Consider the following 14,602-nt stretch of genomic DNA (forward strand, 5'->3'; position numbering starts at 1 on the left):
TAGGGGGGTGCCATAGCAGGGTTTCAGACCACAGGGTCCTTGCAAGTAGCCCATCTCCAGGGTCCATACCTGTAACTGATCTTCAAGGACCGCAGTAGCGCTCTCACCACTGTTTTCATCAACAATCACCACCATGTGCGTTAGTGAATTTACCTTCACCTGTTCAGCCTCAAGATCATTTTGCAAACGCTAGGGAAAAAGATTAAGATACACCGTTATTTCTACTCTCTTCAAATTTACCTATTTAAAATCCACTCAGCTGTCGATAGTAATTAAGGACACTTAATGAAGCATCGTGTTTAAATTTCCCATCATTAACCTAAGTGTTCTACTAATGAACAAGTCCCTTATACATTTTTACATTTCATTACGAACCAAAGCAGGTTGAAAAATGCAGTGCCACAACAGATCGCAAATGAGATATCATCGCTCATTTATTATAAGTTCCGGGAAAAAAAAAAGTGGAATAGATGGCTTGAGTGAATATAATAGAAATTAAGATAAAAAAGACAAAAAAAACCATACAGAGTCAGATCATTTTAGTGAAGCATAATGCAAGGGGAGAGGTAAGTAGGATGGTATCTGAAAGTCAGAAGCTATTCAGATGAGCTACCCAGGAAAGCAATTCAGGATAGACGCACAACTTCCATTCTCCCCTTTTCCATGGCTCCAAGCATGACAGGCCATAAAATTTTTGTATATAGGCAATTTATTTAAATGCTACCAACAGTGTTGTCAAATGCCTCGTGAGTCGTGTTTAATGTATCCCTAAGTTTTATTTATCAGTTATCTAGATAATCCACTGAAAAACAAAACTCTTCAAACAATTTGCAGAGAGGCTATTTTACTCTTCCCTTCCTTGACTATGAAAAGTTATCTTCTAAATGTGTGACCAAATTATATTGTCTACCAAATTTCGATTCCTCATGTAGTGCCGGACACTCTCCTATACCACAGAAGAAACACAGCTCGCGTTAAAGGATGAGGTAGAGATAAATCTGAGGAGTTGCCTCTTTGCCCACCCCCTGCATTAATGCCAATACACTAGGGACTTTAACCACTTACGGGTCCAAACAAAAACCCTGAAAAGCCTTATGAACGTTCACTAAGTACTTTCCTAAGAAAACTACACATACTTACGTAAAATTTTATCTGCACTGTCATCCCGGGTTTTAGAAAAGTAACAGCCCCACGAACTCCACCCTAACAGACACTGAATAAAAGAGAACACTGAAGAAGTGTCCCATCTCTGCACGAATGACAGAAGCCACCAGCCCTTAGAAGGCTAAGTGCTGCCTTTTCATATTTGATAAGGTATAAAAGAAATATGAGCCAGATTTACTTTATGGTCTTCTAGCAGCTTTTGTAGGGATTTTAAATCATCATCCAGGGGGCAAGTTTCCATCTTCTGAATGCGTTCTTCTGTGAGCGTTAACCAGGCCGAGAGCTGCTGCAACTGCTTCTTTTGTAGCTCCATCAACACGTCGTGCAGCCTGTCCAGGGACAAACACACATCAGCCCCACTCCCTTTTCCCTTTGCAAAGGCAAACACATGCTCCAGGCACCAAAGACAAGGGGCAAGGGAATGCAGTCTGGCCTAACCATTGAAAGTACCATTTAGTCTTTAAACATAGAAACAAGAAAAAAACACTTTTACTTTTTTCCTAAATGGAGTCAATTAAATGGGAGTCAAAGGATGCAAATCACAGCCCCCTCTATTCATATCAGAATCATTGTTTCTTCAATCCGGAATTCCTGCTTATTAAATAGGTGGAAATTGCAATGGAATGCCGCTTGCTCCTTAATACACAATACATGAAATAAAATGAACCATGGGGGGGGGGGGCTGCTCTAAAAAAATGTTACCAGATGAAATTGTAGATAAAGACTACATAGTCCTGTCTTCAGATAGAGTTCATGGCTAGCCGATTTTCATAGTGTGAAGAGATAACCGTCTATATGAAAGTCTTCTCCTTTTCTGCTAATTTCTGTGTTCCAACCTTACCCACTCATTCGGTTAATATATCAAAGAGGAAACAAAGATCACACAAAATGCCAACACTACAAAAAGGAAGGTGCAAATTTTACAAGGCAAGTTCTGAAATCATCTTGTCTTTGCAGACATGCAGGCTCTCTTACTAAGCTAAACTGGGTAGCGCAGTCGATGGAATAAAGTGTTGATTTTTTTGCTTCCACTCACCGGGACTGTCTGTCCATACTATCCACCCTAAGTGCCTCCCATCTAGCATTTAGCAGGGTCATTTGTTCCTGAATCTCAAATTCCTCTTCATCTGACAGAGTTCCTCGTGTTAGCAGCCGGTTTCCCGCCTGCAGGACGCTCCCCACGCTGCTCTGGTGGGCCGTCAGCTCCATCATAAAAGCCTAGAAAGGTACATCATTATGATTTGTGGGCTGCTCATGGAAGAAAAAATCTTAATAAACTGTTAGTGCCTAATATCAGTGCTGCAGAAAAACGCAGCCATGTAGAGCATAAATAAAGTAGACCTTGATCCAATTGTTTAAGCTCTGACTATAGGAAATAAGCAGCTGGCCGAAGTAAAAAGGGGAACAGATCAAAGAGGACAGTGTTACATCTGATAATACCAGCTGTTTTTAAATAAATGCTGATCATGCTACCAATTGTGAACATGGGATTATGAGAAAATAGAATAAATAAAACACCATGCTCACCCAAGAGGAACTGCTTAAGGAATATTACCGTTTCTATTATTTTCAAATCAAAATAGCAAATAAAACCTGTCAATTAATATCCCAACACACCAAAAAAAACCTACTTAATCAAAGGAAATCTCCGTATAATCAAATACAACACGATATATACATATTCTCAAAACAATAGGATATTTTCATTTTATAAAATTATGCAGGAACACTGGATATGACATTTGCTTCATGATCCAATAAATGCAAACAGTCACTTTCTAGGGAGCACTCAGAGCCTAACGATTTGGTGTATTGATTAGCCATGCTGTGTTTTAAATATAACACTATAACTGTAACTTCAGAAAGAAGCAGTACGACACATTAATTTTTGTCAGTGGCTCCACAGAATATACAAGTCATGATAAGATTAAAACCTGAAATCCAATTCCAATGCACAGCTAATCACCCACAGCCATTTTATAACAAAGCCCTATTTAAATATCACAAGGCCTAACATAGGCCATGACCTCCCTGTGGAGAAGTCAGTAGACAACACACATCGGGGTAGAGCCCCTGACTGGGGCGCAGACACCATGGTGGGTATATCCTCTCATCAGCTACAGATTACTTACTTCATGGGTGGCAAACTGGTCTTTGACTTCTTCTACATCATCAGAAATGTCATCCTGCTCCTGGAACGTGTCCTCGGCGGAAAGCAACCAGGTGAGCACTTCCTCCAGCGCTATCTGATAGCTGTCCAGATCCATGTCAACCTCGGTGACAGTGCTCGGGGTTTCAGCTCCGGGACCCCCATGCTCCTCCTCCAGCGCTGAGCTCTAGAAGAACCACCCCAAGAAAACACCCACAAGCATCATGAAAACGAGAAGGCGTTCAACAAACACACACTGTATGGAGAACCTTAAGGGAGGTTCCACCATGACCTCGGCATTCATCCAATTCTCAAGAGCTGGGCACGCAACGCCATGAACTAGGCAGGAGGCATTTATTAAATGTGCAAGGAAGGCAAAGAGCACAAAAGTGGAATGCACTCCTGGATTCTGTACTCACGGAAATTCTAATACACTTGGAGAGAGATAAATAACTCACATGAATCACTTTGGAACAAAAATAAAATGGCTATTAGCAAAGTTATAAATTCCATGGATCCAATAAGGGATGCTATTTGAGTTCACTAAGGGCTAAAACAGGAAAATTTTGGAGTGAATCTGGAACATGTTGGGCCTTGAAGGATGGATATAATTTAAAGAAAAATAGAGACTGGAACTCTGCTTTGACCCCCTGTTTTACTACATTGCATTTTCATCGCATTTTAGACACTGAAACATAGTCAGACATCCAGGCTGGTGTGCCGATGGTATTTTTTGAGGCAACTGCTCTCGAGGTCACTTGCTGGCCTTTTTTTAAGGACCTGTGCGATAAAATTATCTCAAGCTCTTTCTAAGCAATGGAGTATTTTCACATATACTTTAAAATCTTATAACCAAATCAACGATCTCGGTCACATATGGGTTCCTGTTTGGAGCAACACTTCTTTAAAATTCACGTGCAGCCTGTCTCCACTTTATTACCTCTCATCCACAATTCGTATGTGTTTCAAACATACAAAAACTTGCAGAGAACAATATATGAAATGCTCATGTATTTAGCACCTACAGTTGGATAACATTCCCTTTTACTCCAGATCAGTTTTGGTCCTTACCACTCACCTCAAAAGGCTTTGAACAATGTCACCAATAACCTTTCTATTGACAAATTCACTTTTCTAGCAGCTGCTCACCACTGTCACCCATGCTCCCACCTCCACAATCCACTTGTCACAGAGGAGCAGAAGGAGCTTTGGAAAACATAATCACATCACAAGACATCCCTACTTAAAATCTTTCATTGTTTTCCCAATACTCTTAAGAAACAATTTAAAATTCTTAACACAGTTTACAAAAATACTGTGACAGCAAGAAACAGTGTGTGCAGACTTGTGTGTGTGTGTGTGTGTGTGTGTGTGTGTATGGAGATGGTTTTCAGGGAAGACTTCTTTGAAAAAATCCCATGGAAACAGAAAAGACAGGAAGCTCGCCATACAAATAGTAGGTGGCGGAGCATTTCATAGACAGGAACCCACATGAGCAAAGTCTTAGGGAAGGAGAAGACAATGTCCACCATGACTACAGTGCAGTGGCCTGAGATGAACTGCAGAGGTAGTCTGGGCCTTGTAAACTAAAAGAGAAGATGAGGCCTTTAATCAGCATGAAGGCTGGAACAGAAAGAAAACACACACCACAAACATTTTGGCGGAAGAATCAAACAGACACAGTAAACCATACGCAGGAGTTAATCAGGGAGAACACAGATGAAACCCAGGCTAATTAAGGCACAGATGGGGCCAAAGGCAGAGAAGGGAAAATGAGGTAAGTTCTGGACCTAAAATCCTGAAACTGTGGAGACAAAATAACCCTGGATATCAGTTAGAATCAAACTTCTAGACTACAGTGAGGATATCTGAGCACAAGGACAGTTAGTGACCAGGCAACAGTCACTTAGATGGGCCTTAGGATCCATGAGGGGTGAGGTGGAAGGCATTATTTACCGGCAAATGTTCAGAAGGTATTAATTGAAACAAGAGAGACTTTCAACTGAAAGTTTGATTTACAGAGAAATGCAAGAATTATTTGCTGACGACGTAATCTCTACAGCATATGTTTGTAGGAAGAGCCCAAAGAGGAAGGCAGCCTATCAGTGTTCGCTAGAAAATAGCAGGAGGCGAACTCTGTCAAAGAGCAGATGATTAAGACTTGACCACATTTTATTTCTTCAGTTAATTTAATTCAGCCTCTACAGCACTAATGAAAGCATGAAAATGATGAGTTTAATGTTAATACACTTGCTCTTAATCAAACAGCAAATGGCTTCTGCAATTCCTATCATGTAATCCTGAGAACCAAACAGAAATTATTATTTTATCTACACATCACGAAAGGCAAATGAAATTTCCTTCCTTTTTAAAATGGCCTTAACCGTACAAAGTAAAATATACCATCTTTCTAACAAAAGGAAGCCTGATCCAATAAAGAAATGATTTTAAAACCAAAAGGCAACTCAGAAGATTATCTGAGCCAATTAGCAGGGGGCATCATTAATGAAGGACAGCTAAGCTACTCGAAACAAATGCTTCTCTGCGTTCTTTTAAGTCAGTTATAAAACATTAGGGATTGGGGCGCCTGAGTGGTGCAGTCGTTAAGCGTCTGCCCTCGGCTCAGGGCGTGATCCCGGCGTTCTGGGATCGAGTCCCACATCGGGCTCCTCCGCTGGGAGCCTGCTTCTTCCTCTCCCACTCTCCCTGCTTGTGTTCCCTCTCTCGCTGGCTGTCTCTATCTCTGTCAAATAAATAAATAAAATCTTTAAAAAAAAAAAAAAACATTAGGGCTTTTCCTCAATGATTTTCAAAACTACTAAAGAGCCCTGGGTTCAGAATCTGGCCCATCTCTTGCCCTCTTTCCTTCAATAAGTTATTTTCTTTTTCTGTAAATCATGCTATTTTTTTGAAATGGAGAACATAAAAGGATTAATACTACTACCCAAAGAAAATCTGAAAAGTAAGTTCTCTGAGCCTTGGAGAATGAAAAACAAGTGTTACGCCAATTCAAGACCATTGTCATTATATGAGAATTCACTAACAGTTTTTTAAAAAGGAACTTCTTAAATGAGGATAAATGGCAATGTCAAAACAAATTTAGAAGGAAAAGTTATAGCAATGATAGCTGCTGCCTATTGAATGTCTATCAAGATCAGTGTAGATGCTATGACTTACCTTTATAAGCAGGTGGTTTTATCCAGATTTTTCAGCTAAAATTGTGGTTGAAAGGAAAGTAAGCAACTCAAAACAAATAGTAACAGGAATGAACTTTAAGCTTCCAAGCCCATGTTCTCTGTCTCTCTAAAATGTATTTCATATCATTTTAAAATCCATGTATATCCCCTGGTTGCTGAGTTGGCTAACACGTTGGACCAAATGACTTTTGAAAAGGTCTCAACCAACTGTTAAGATTCTCTCACTTTATGAATTAAGAGAACTGTTTAGACTAAAACAGAATAAGAAAACATGGATTGATTCAAGACAGGATAATTCAAGAAGGAAGGATAATTCAGACAGGAAGAAAAATTCATGACTTTATATCTCCCCCAAAATATACATTTATATCCTGGTGAATAAAACCACTGGAAGCCCTTAAATGAAAAACTCACCTAGTAGCCTATTGTCAATTACTCCTCCTAAATGAAAGGGGAAATAAAGTGTATATTTTGATAGCCCTTGGGAGAATATAATGATAAAAATCTTATTTTCGGTGGCAAAAAAGAAAAGAAAAAAGAAAGATTAGTACTTAGAACAAACTATGCTGATGTGGGAAAACCATTTTCAGCACATGACAACAAAGATAAAATGAACAGATGGTGGGAAAATGTAGGTTCTTAAGCCTATCGTGCAGCAGCGTGCTCACAGCACTGGACTCTAACTTCAGCCTCATTGTGTAAAATAATGTCTGTTCCTTCTCAATAAAATCAGTTGCGCTCCGGTTTTCCATTACATGCAGGTGACGGATGACAGCACGCTAACTGATAAACTGAACTTCTTATGCCTATGTAAGCTGAGAACCCAAGATGTTCTCAGTCAAGAAAAGAATCCTCTGAAAGTGTTCTAATCTAGTACCTAAGAGAAAACAAATATGGCAAGTCAAACTTTTTAATAAAAATTGACCTGTACCTGTAGACTAATCTCTCCTTCTTCACATTCTTTCTTATATTTCCTTGGGAGTGTCTCTACTTCCCGGATGGCATCTAGAGTGACTTGCTGAGGAAGCACCTCAAACAAAGATGTTAAATACATAATTATGGATTTCTTGTCAGGAAGCTGAACAGCAACATCTAAAAGTGGAAGAAAATAAGAAGCAGCTTAAATTAGATGTCCAAAATATGTGAATTGCTCAATATTAGCTATAAAATAACTACCCTTAGAACCCATAAACAATACCAGTATATAATCTTTGCAATACCAGAGCTCAGTAAATTTCTATTTCATATAATAATAGATGAGACAAAAGCAAAGAAGATTATTTATTTTGTTCAGTAGCCTATTTCTTAAAAATCTTCCCTAAAAACTTCCCCAAAATGTTCAGATAAGCTACCATTTAAGATGACACAGACTCTACTTATAATATGAAAATAAGTCTAGAATTCAACTCTGCAATATCTGTTAACTAGTTTTCACATCATATGCAAGAAGATCATATAAAAATGCACTGTAATTAAATAAGCCAAATACTGAATTGTTTCTCTAATAATTACATTTTCCTAAACCTTAAATATTATGTGAGTATCAAGTAACCATTCTCCAATGATGTAATTAAATTTCCTCCCGAAGTATCCTACGAATTAAGTATAACAGTACTAATAACTAATCTGCAATGAAATGGCTTGCACCATACTTCAAAAAAAAAAAAATCCATAATTCATTACTCCTTTTAAAAAGGGGGAAAAAACTATTTTTCAAGTATTCAAATTGTACAGCAAAATCAATGTTGAAATTAAACACTGAATAATACCTTCAGGATCTAACAGCTTTTCAATTCCCAAATAAGTTTGAGCTTTGCTGAAGGCATGTTCAAGTCTCTCAATTGGGGACATTTTGACAACTCTATCCCAGCTGAAGAGATCAGGTCTGAAATTACAATGTAAATAAAACTGAATGAAAATGAAATATATGGACAAAAGTAGGCACTGCTATAATTTAATACATTTCAGTTTTAGATTATTTTACTTGTGAGTTTAAATGAAGAAATTTTTATCTTTTATATCCCAAAGGCTTGTCAAATATATATTTTAAAGTAATTTACAATATGAAAACAATAGGTAAAACATTCTAAGTTTCTTGTGTTGGTTAAAGATGCCTATTAAAATTTATGAAATAACCACAAAAAGATTAGAAATGGTATACAGTATTTCCCAAGTAGTAAAGGAAAAAAAGGGAAGAAGAACCTATCCATATAAGACAACAAAGAAAAAAGATACCGAAAAGTTAAAAGAAATGAGAACCTTAAAATAAGAGGTAAAAATGAACCTAAATACATCAATTATCACAATCAATGTTAATGGACTAAATTCTTCAACTGAAAGACCAAGATTAGCAGAATAGAAAATCCAGCTTTGATCTGCTCACGGGATACCCTGCAACAAAACCCTGAGAGAATTTTTCACCAATCATCCCCCTCCATACTACCACTGTCCAGTATTTTCTTTCTATCTCGATTTTCTTTTAATCCAACAAATTGTACACTATTGTTGTTCTTACCCAAAAGTTGATCATTTTCTTTGTACTCTATCTGTTCTTGCATCTTAGACCCACTCAACTTCTGGGCTTTGCCTGCCCTATTCCCATACCCAGTTCCTCCTCTGACTTCATCTCCTATCACTCCTACTGGTGACACTGCACCAATTGACTTCCCAAATGCCAGGTCCCTCCTCCCCTCTTGCTGATTTAGTTTCCTTCAGCATGTTTACCATTTCTAAATGCTATATGACCTACATTATCATTTTTTTAATTGTCTTCCTTCTTCTACTTGAATGGAAATTCCAGAAGGACTGGGATTTTTGCTTGTTTTGTTCTCTGCTATATGCCCCATACCTACCACATTGAAGGCACTCCATAAATGCTTGCTAAATTAATTAAGTAATAGCTGGGGAAAAGCTTTGGCTAAAATTCAAGTTCTTTGGTAACATCTCTAAACCAGCTAGAAAGAGAGGCCAATCCTCTTAAACTGATAAAGGAGAAGTGGAAGACACTTGGGTGTGGGAGATCTTTAAGTAGATAAAAAGTATATGAAAAAAGCTACAAAATATATCAATCTTGTGGTAAAATGTTGAAACCACTCCCTTCATTATGTAGAACAAAACATTCTACTCACTGTCACTAATTCAAATCAATATTGTATTGAAGGACAAGGCACAAATGAGGGGGGAAGAGAAGAAAAGAGAAGAAACTATTATGATTCATGGATAGTCAAAAAAAAAAAAAAAAAACCCACCCTACAGAAACACCCAATTTGCAGAAACATTTTTGTAAAATTTGTAAAAATTTAACAAATTTCAAGATCTAAGAGGTAGAAAAGTCAATTGCATTTTCTACATATCAGCAAAAAACATACAGGAAACAGAGCTTGAAACAATAAATAATTTACAATAGCAATAAAACATAAAATAAATTTTGCCTTTCACATTTAAATCCTTGATGCATCTGGAATTACTTTTGGGTATGGTGAGGTAAGGATGCAATTTATTTATTCACATAAGGGTAACCAGTTGTCCCATACTATCCATTCATCTGCTCACCTACAACATCGGCTCAGGTGTATAGGAGGATGGAGCTATTTCTGAGTTCTTTATTCTGTTAGGCTGAACTATATGAAACTGCCCTTCTTATATGTCAAAACAGTCAAACGTTTGCAATTTCACATTATTCAGACCATTATTAAATTCATGTATTTATTTATAGTACTATATACATAGTCTTAATAAATACAGCTTCATAACTAATTTTATTTCTGTTTGGGAGGTACTCTAATCCGGTTCTTCTTCAGGAGTGTACTGGCTATTCTTGGGCCTTTAGTCTTTTATAAATTACATGTTTTATGAAAAAAATCAATTGTCCTTATTTAATTGAGACTGCAATGAATTTATAGAGTTTCCCTTTCAGTATGAAAATGAAAACTTAACACAATTCATTGTATATATTACTGGTTAGTGCTGAATGAGTGGGACTGAACTATGTGAATTATTTTACATTTTTTAAACTTATAAATATGTAGAAGAAACCAAGGACATTGCAGTATGGCATTTGAGTCCTACAGAAATGAAGACTCAATGGGTATTTTCTTGCATAATGTTTCTTTTCTTAATGTTTAAGCATGTGCAGAGAGGAGATTGGTGGTAGAGGGGAAGAGGCTTTAGGGAGGAATAGTAAGGGAGAGACAGAGAGGAGATACAAATCTGTAAGGCCCACATCTAAGTAGGGTCATATCTCACTTATGTCGGTGGAGCACAGCATTAAAGGCAAGTCCATCTGTCCAGCTGGTGGTGAAGTTGAGGACGTTGACCTGGCTGTATGGCCTAGCAGACTGGCGCACCCAGCTCAGTAGGATCTTCTCACTGTTTGTCTGTTGCAGGTCTGACATGACATCTTTCATGACATCTTTTACCTGTTCAAAAAAACCATGCTGCCTGTAACTTAAAATAGTTGCTGGAATCAAGTCCTTGAATAAGGAATATTACATTAATTCACCATTATGGATCAGGTAATTGGTATTCATTTTATCTCAAAAATTTCCCTTAAACACTGGAAAGATAAATGTGTTTTTAACAGTAATTATTTTACGGTACTAGGAATTAGAGGTGTTTTTTACCTCCCCTTTATGCATTATGGTATTTTCTACATCTTAGCAGTATTTAGATCAGGTTTGGTGACACTGAATATCACTTCCATAGCCACAAAGTAATATTTTAATACCATACACTTAACAAACACCTTTTAATAAGAGGAAAACAATTTTTATTTTCTACAAAAACAAGAAAGGAAGAAGTTTTGACTAACCACAAAATCAAAGAATGAAGTACATTTCATGATGGTAATAACAATTATAATACAGAACTAATATTTTATATTATTCTAAAGTAGTACATATATTATAAGGAAGTGTTCGAAGAATGATGTGGACATATGAAAGAGACACAAGAGCCAACTTAAGGGGGTTTGCTTGCAAAATAAATAATGGTAGTGAAAGATTCTTGACCTATCAAATAAGTAAAAATCCAGGAGTGAACAGTGATATATAAATGAAAGGATGGAGGAATAGGTAGATAAACAAGAGACAAGGGAAAGCTCTTCCTTATAAGTAGAAAGACAACAAATAAATGTAGAAGGAATAATGAAATTGGAAAATCACTATTTGCCAAGCATCACAATACTGATCAAGTAAGAACTATGAATGGATCTGAAACCTGATGGGAAAAAGTTTGATAAGTAACTGAATATTTATGTTCTCCAAGTATAGCCCCACAAGCTACTTTTTAATAACAAAGGGCAGTCACATTCCAGGGAGACACCTTAACCCAAACAATGAAAGTTTACACTGCCAGAAGGAAAACTAATGGAAAGTATACTAAGAACTCAACATCACTTCTGTGGCCCCTGTGCGGAAAAAATGAATAACCCGGATCTAATCATGAAAAAATACCAGCCAAATCCACATGGAGGGACATTCGACAAAATAACTGTCCAGTACTTTTCAAAAAGATCACTATCATGAAATACAAGGAAGGACTCAAAAAACTATTCCAGATTAAAGAGGACTAAAGAGATGTGACAAATAAATGTAATGCATGATTTTGTATTTTTTTTTCTTTATAAAGGGGATTACTGGGGCAATTGACAAAATCTCCATAAGATGTGTAGATTACATAATTGTATTGTTTTTATATTATCTTCCTGATTTTAATAATTATATATTATTTTAGTGTATAATATAATTATCATATGCTTACAATATTAGCACTGTATTATATATTGTACATGTATACTATGATATTAACATTATATTCTAGTTATATAAGAGAATTTCTTACTTTAGGAAAAAGGTTTGTTTTTACAAAATACACATTGAAGTATTTAGGCAAAGAGAAAAAGAGAGAAAAAACACAGAAATACAGATAGTAACTGTCAGCATTTGGGGAATCTGAGTGAAAGATATCCAGGAATTCTTTAAGCTATTTTTGCAACTTTTTTTATAAATCTGAAATGATGTCAACTTTTTAAAATTTAACATTTAAAAAAAGATACTTTTTTTTTCCTATGCCAGGAGAAGACAGCTGTTTGTCAGACTCTTTCATTCCAAATTACTATGAGTTGAACTGTGCCCCCCAAAATTCTTGAAGAAAAATACATTTACCAGCTAATGTAAATGTACTTGGAAATAGGGTCTCTCAAGAAGGTAAGATGAGATCATATGGATGGGCCCTACCCCATTATGACTGGAAGAAGAGGAGATCAGGACAAAGACACACAGAAAGAAGGAGTACCATGAGGACACAGGAGGAGGGCAGTGATCTGCAAGCCAAGGAGAGAGGCCTCAGAGGAAACCAACCTCGCTAACACGTTCATCTCAGATTTCTAGCCTCCAGAACTGGGAGAAAACAAATTTCTCTTGTTGAAGCCACACAGGCTGTGGTACTTTGTGATGAGAGCCCTAAGAAACTAACACACAAATGATCCATTGTCAATTTCTATTAAGAAGTAATTGACAATTTCCCCACCTGCCAGTGCAAAATGATGTTCCAAAGTAATCCCAAAGTCAATTTGTGATTTCCATCTACGATGTCAGTTCCTCCTATATTCACTAAATCCACCTATGACGAGAAAAACAAAAACAAACATAAAAACCGTCTTACGACAATTTTGCCCCAGAAGCCAGGATTTTTGGTTAAGCACCTTTGGACAGCAATATAAGCGAATGATAAGAGAAATTTCCTTTTAGAGAATCAGGTATACCTAAATCTCAAAAATGTGTTATTTATACAACTAGATCAATAAAGTAATCAGAAAAAGCATGACTATTCCCTCACTCACAGAAAAGGTTCAATACTTATTGTAAGAAAAATGTTTCCAAAAATCAGTTGATGACAATCACAGAACAGATGGCCAGTGTGACAATAAATAATCCTGATCGCACCAAAGAACCCCGAAAGTCACACTGCAAACTTACATTGTTCTGATGTAAAACCTGCAGCACTCTGTTGACGTTATTTAAAGCATGGACCCTCGTGGAGCCACGTTCCTTTGGCTAGAAAACAAAACATGACATCGAATGAGACAGACTCTCCACATTGCCAACACACAGAGCAGCTGAGCATGCAGAGCCCCTCTTCGCCAGGAGCGCTGGCTGGCTTCTCAGGCCACCACGGAGGCTAGAGGTGACAATGCAAATTACCCCACTAACATCTTGAGATAGTAGTTCTCTCACTTGCCTGAACACTGGCCTTCAAAAAATACCAAGCCTGTGTACCAACCCTACCCTCAAAGATTATGACTTAATGGATCTGGGCTGTAGCAGGTGTTTGGAATTTCTTCCTTCCTTCCTTCCTTCCTTCCTTCCTTCCTTCCTTCCTTCCTTCCTTCCTTCCTTTCTCTCTTTCATGGAGAGAGAGACAGCCAGCGAGAGAGGGAACACAAGCAGGGGGAGTGGGAGAGCAAGAAGCAGGCTCCCAGCGGAGGAGCCTGATGCGGGGCTTGATCCCAGAATACCGGGATCACGCCCTGAGCCGAAGGCAGATGCTTAACAACTGAGCCACCCAGGCGCCCCATGGGGTTCGGAATTTCTAAAAGATTTCCCTGGTGATTCTAATGTGCAGACAAGTTTGGGAACCAATGCTCGGCTGGACATAGGAAGACTGAGAAGTCATGTCACCCTCACACTGCACCAGTGCGCACAGAGCTGGGAGGATTCAGAGGCACTATCCCAGGTTCCAGGTACCATTACAAGGGCCCACTGCGAAGGCAGGAATAGCCGTCTGGGGCAAGGTGATCTGGGAGGCTTCTTTCTGCCTCACTGGCCACGGAATCTTATCTGAGGGAGGGATCAGCCTCTCCAACAGGTACCTTACCCACCATCTGGAAGGCAAAAGGCAGACTATAACACCTCACACTTTGGCAAGAAAGGAATTCATCTTCAGGAGTGCCTTTCTCTATACCTTTTACAGTAATTCTACCTCTAGTGTTAAAGTTTGTACCCATAAAATGCATCCTCTTCATTAGCAGAGTTATTTCTGTGGGAGTATAAAGTAACTTGCATGTAAAGTAAGAGTTGGGTTTGATGAAGAA

At 37.9% G+C, this 14,602-nt stretch overlaps 1 protein-coding gene across 13 annotated transcripts in view; it reads right to left on the bottom strand.

The window, feature by feature from the left end:
• UTRN (utrophin) overlaps positions 1-14,602 on the bottom strand; it is a 539,750-nt gene that overhangs the window by 354,521 nt on the left and 170,627 nt on the right. For 12 of the 13 annotated variants that reach the window (XM_057310986.1, XM_048225919.2, XM_048225918.2 and 9 more), the window contains 9 exons: positions 13,488-13,565; positions 13,039-13,131; positions 10,756-10,928; positions 8,280-8,395; positions 7,442-7,602; positions 3,297-3,500; positions 2,201-2,382; positions 1,343-1,493; positions 70-189 (listed from right to left, as the gene is read on the bottom strand). In XM_057310986.1, coding sequence (XP_057166969.1) covers positions 70-189; positions 1,343-1,493; positions 2,201-2,382; positions 3,297-3,500; positions 7,442-7,602; positions 8,280-8,395; positions 10,756-10,928; positions 13,039-13,131; positions 13,488-13,565 — 1,278 coding nt within the window. The remainder of the gene's footprint in view (positions 1-69; positions 190-1,342; positions 1,494-2,200; positions 2,383-3,296; positions 3,501-7,441; positions 7,603-8,279; positions 8,396-10,755; positions 10,929-13,038; positions 13,132-13,487; positions 13,566-14,602) is intronic. The other variant, XM_044386397.3, reaches the window with a different exon arrangement.

This window comes from Ursus arctos, unplaced genomic scaffold (genome assembly GCF_023065955.2).
Source record: "Ursus arctos isolate Adak ecotype North America unplaced genomic scaffold, UrsArc2.0 scaffold_13, whole genome shotgun sequence".
Taxonomy (NCBI): domain Eukaryota; kingdom Metazoa; phylum Chordata; class Mammalia; order Carnivora; family Ursidae; genus Ursus; species Ursus arctos.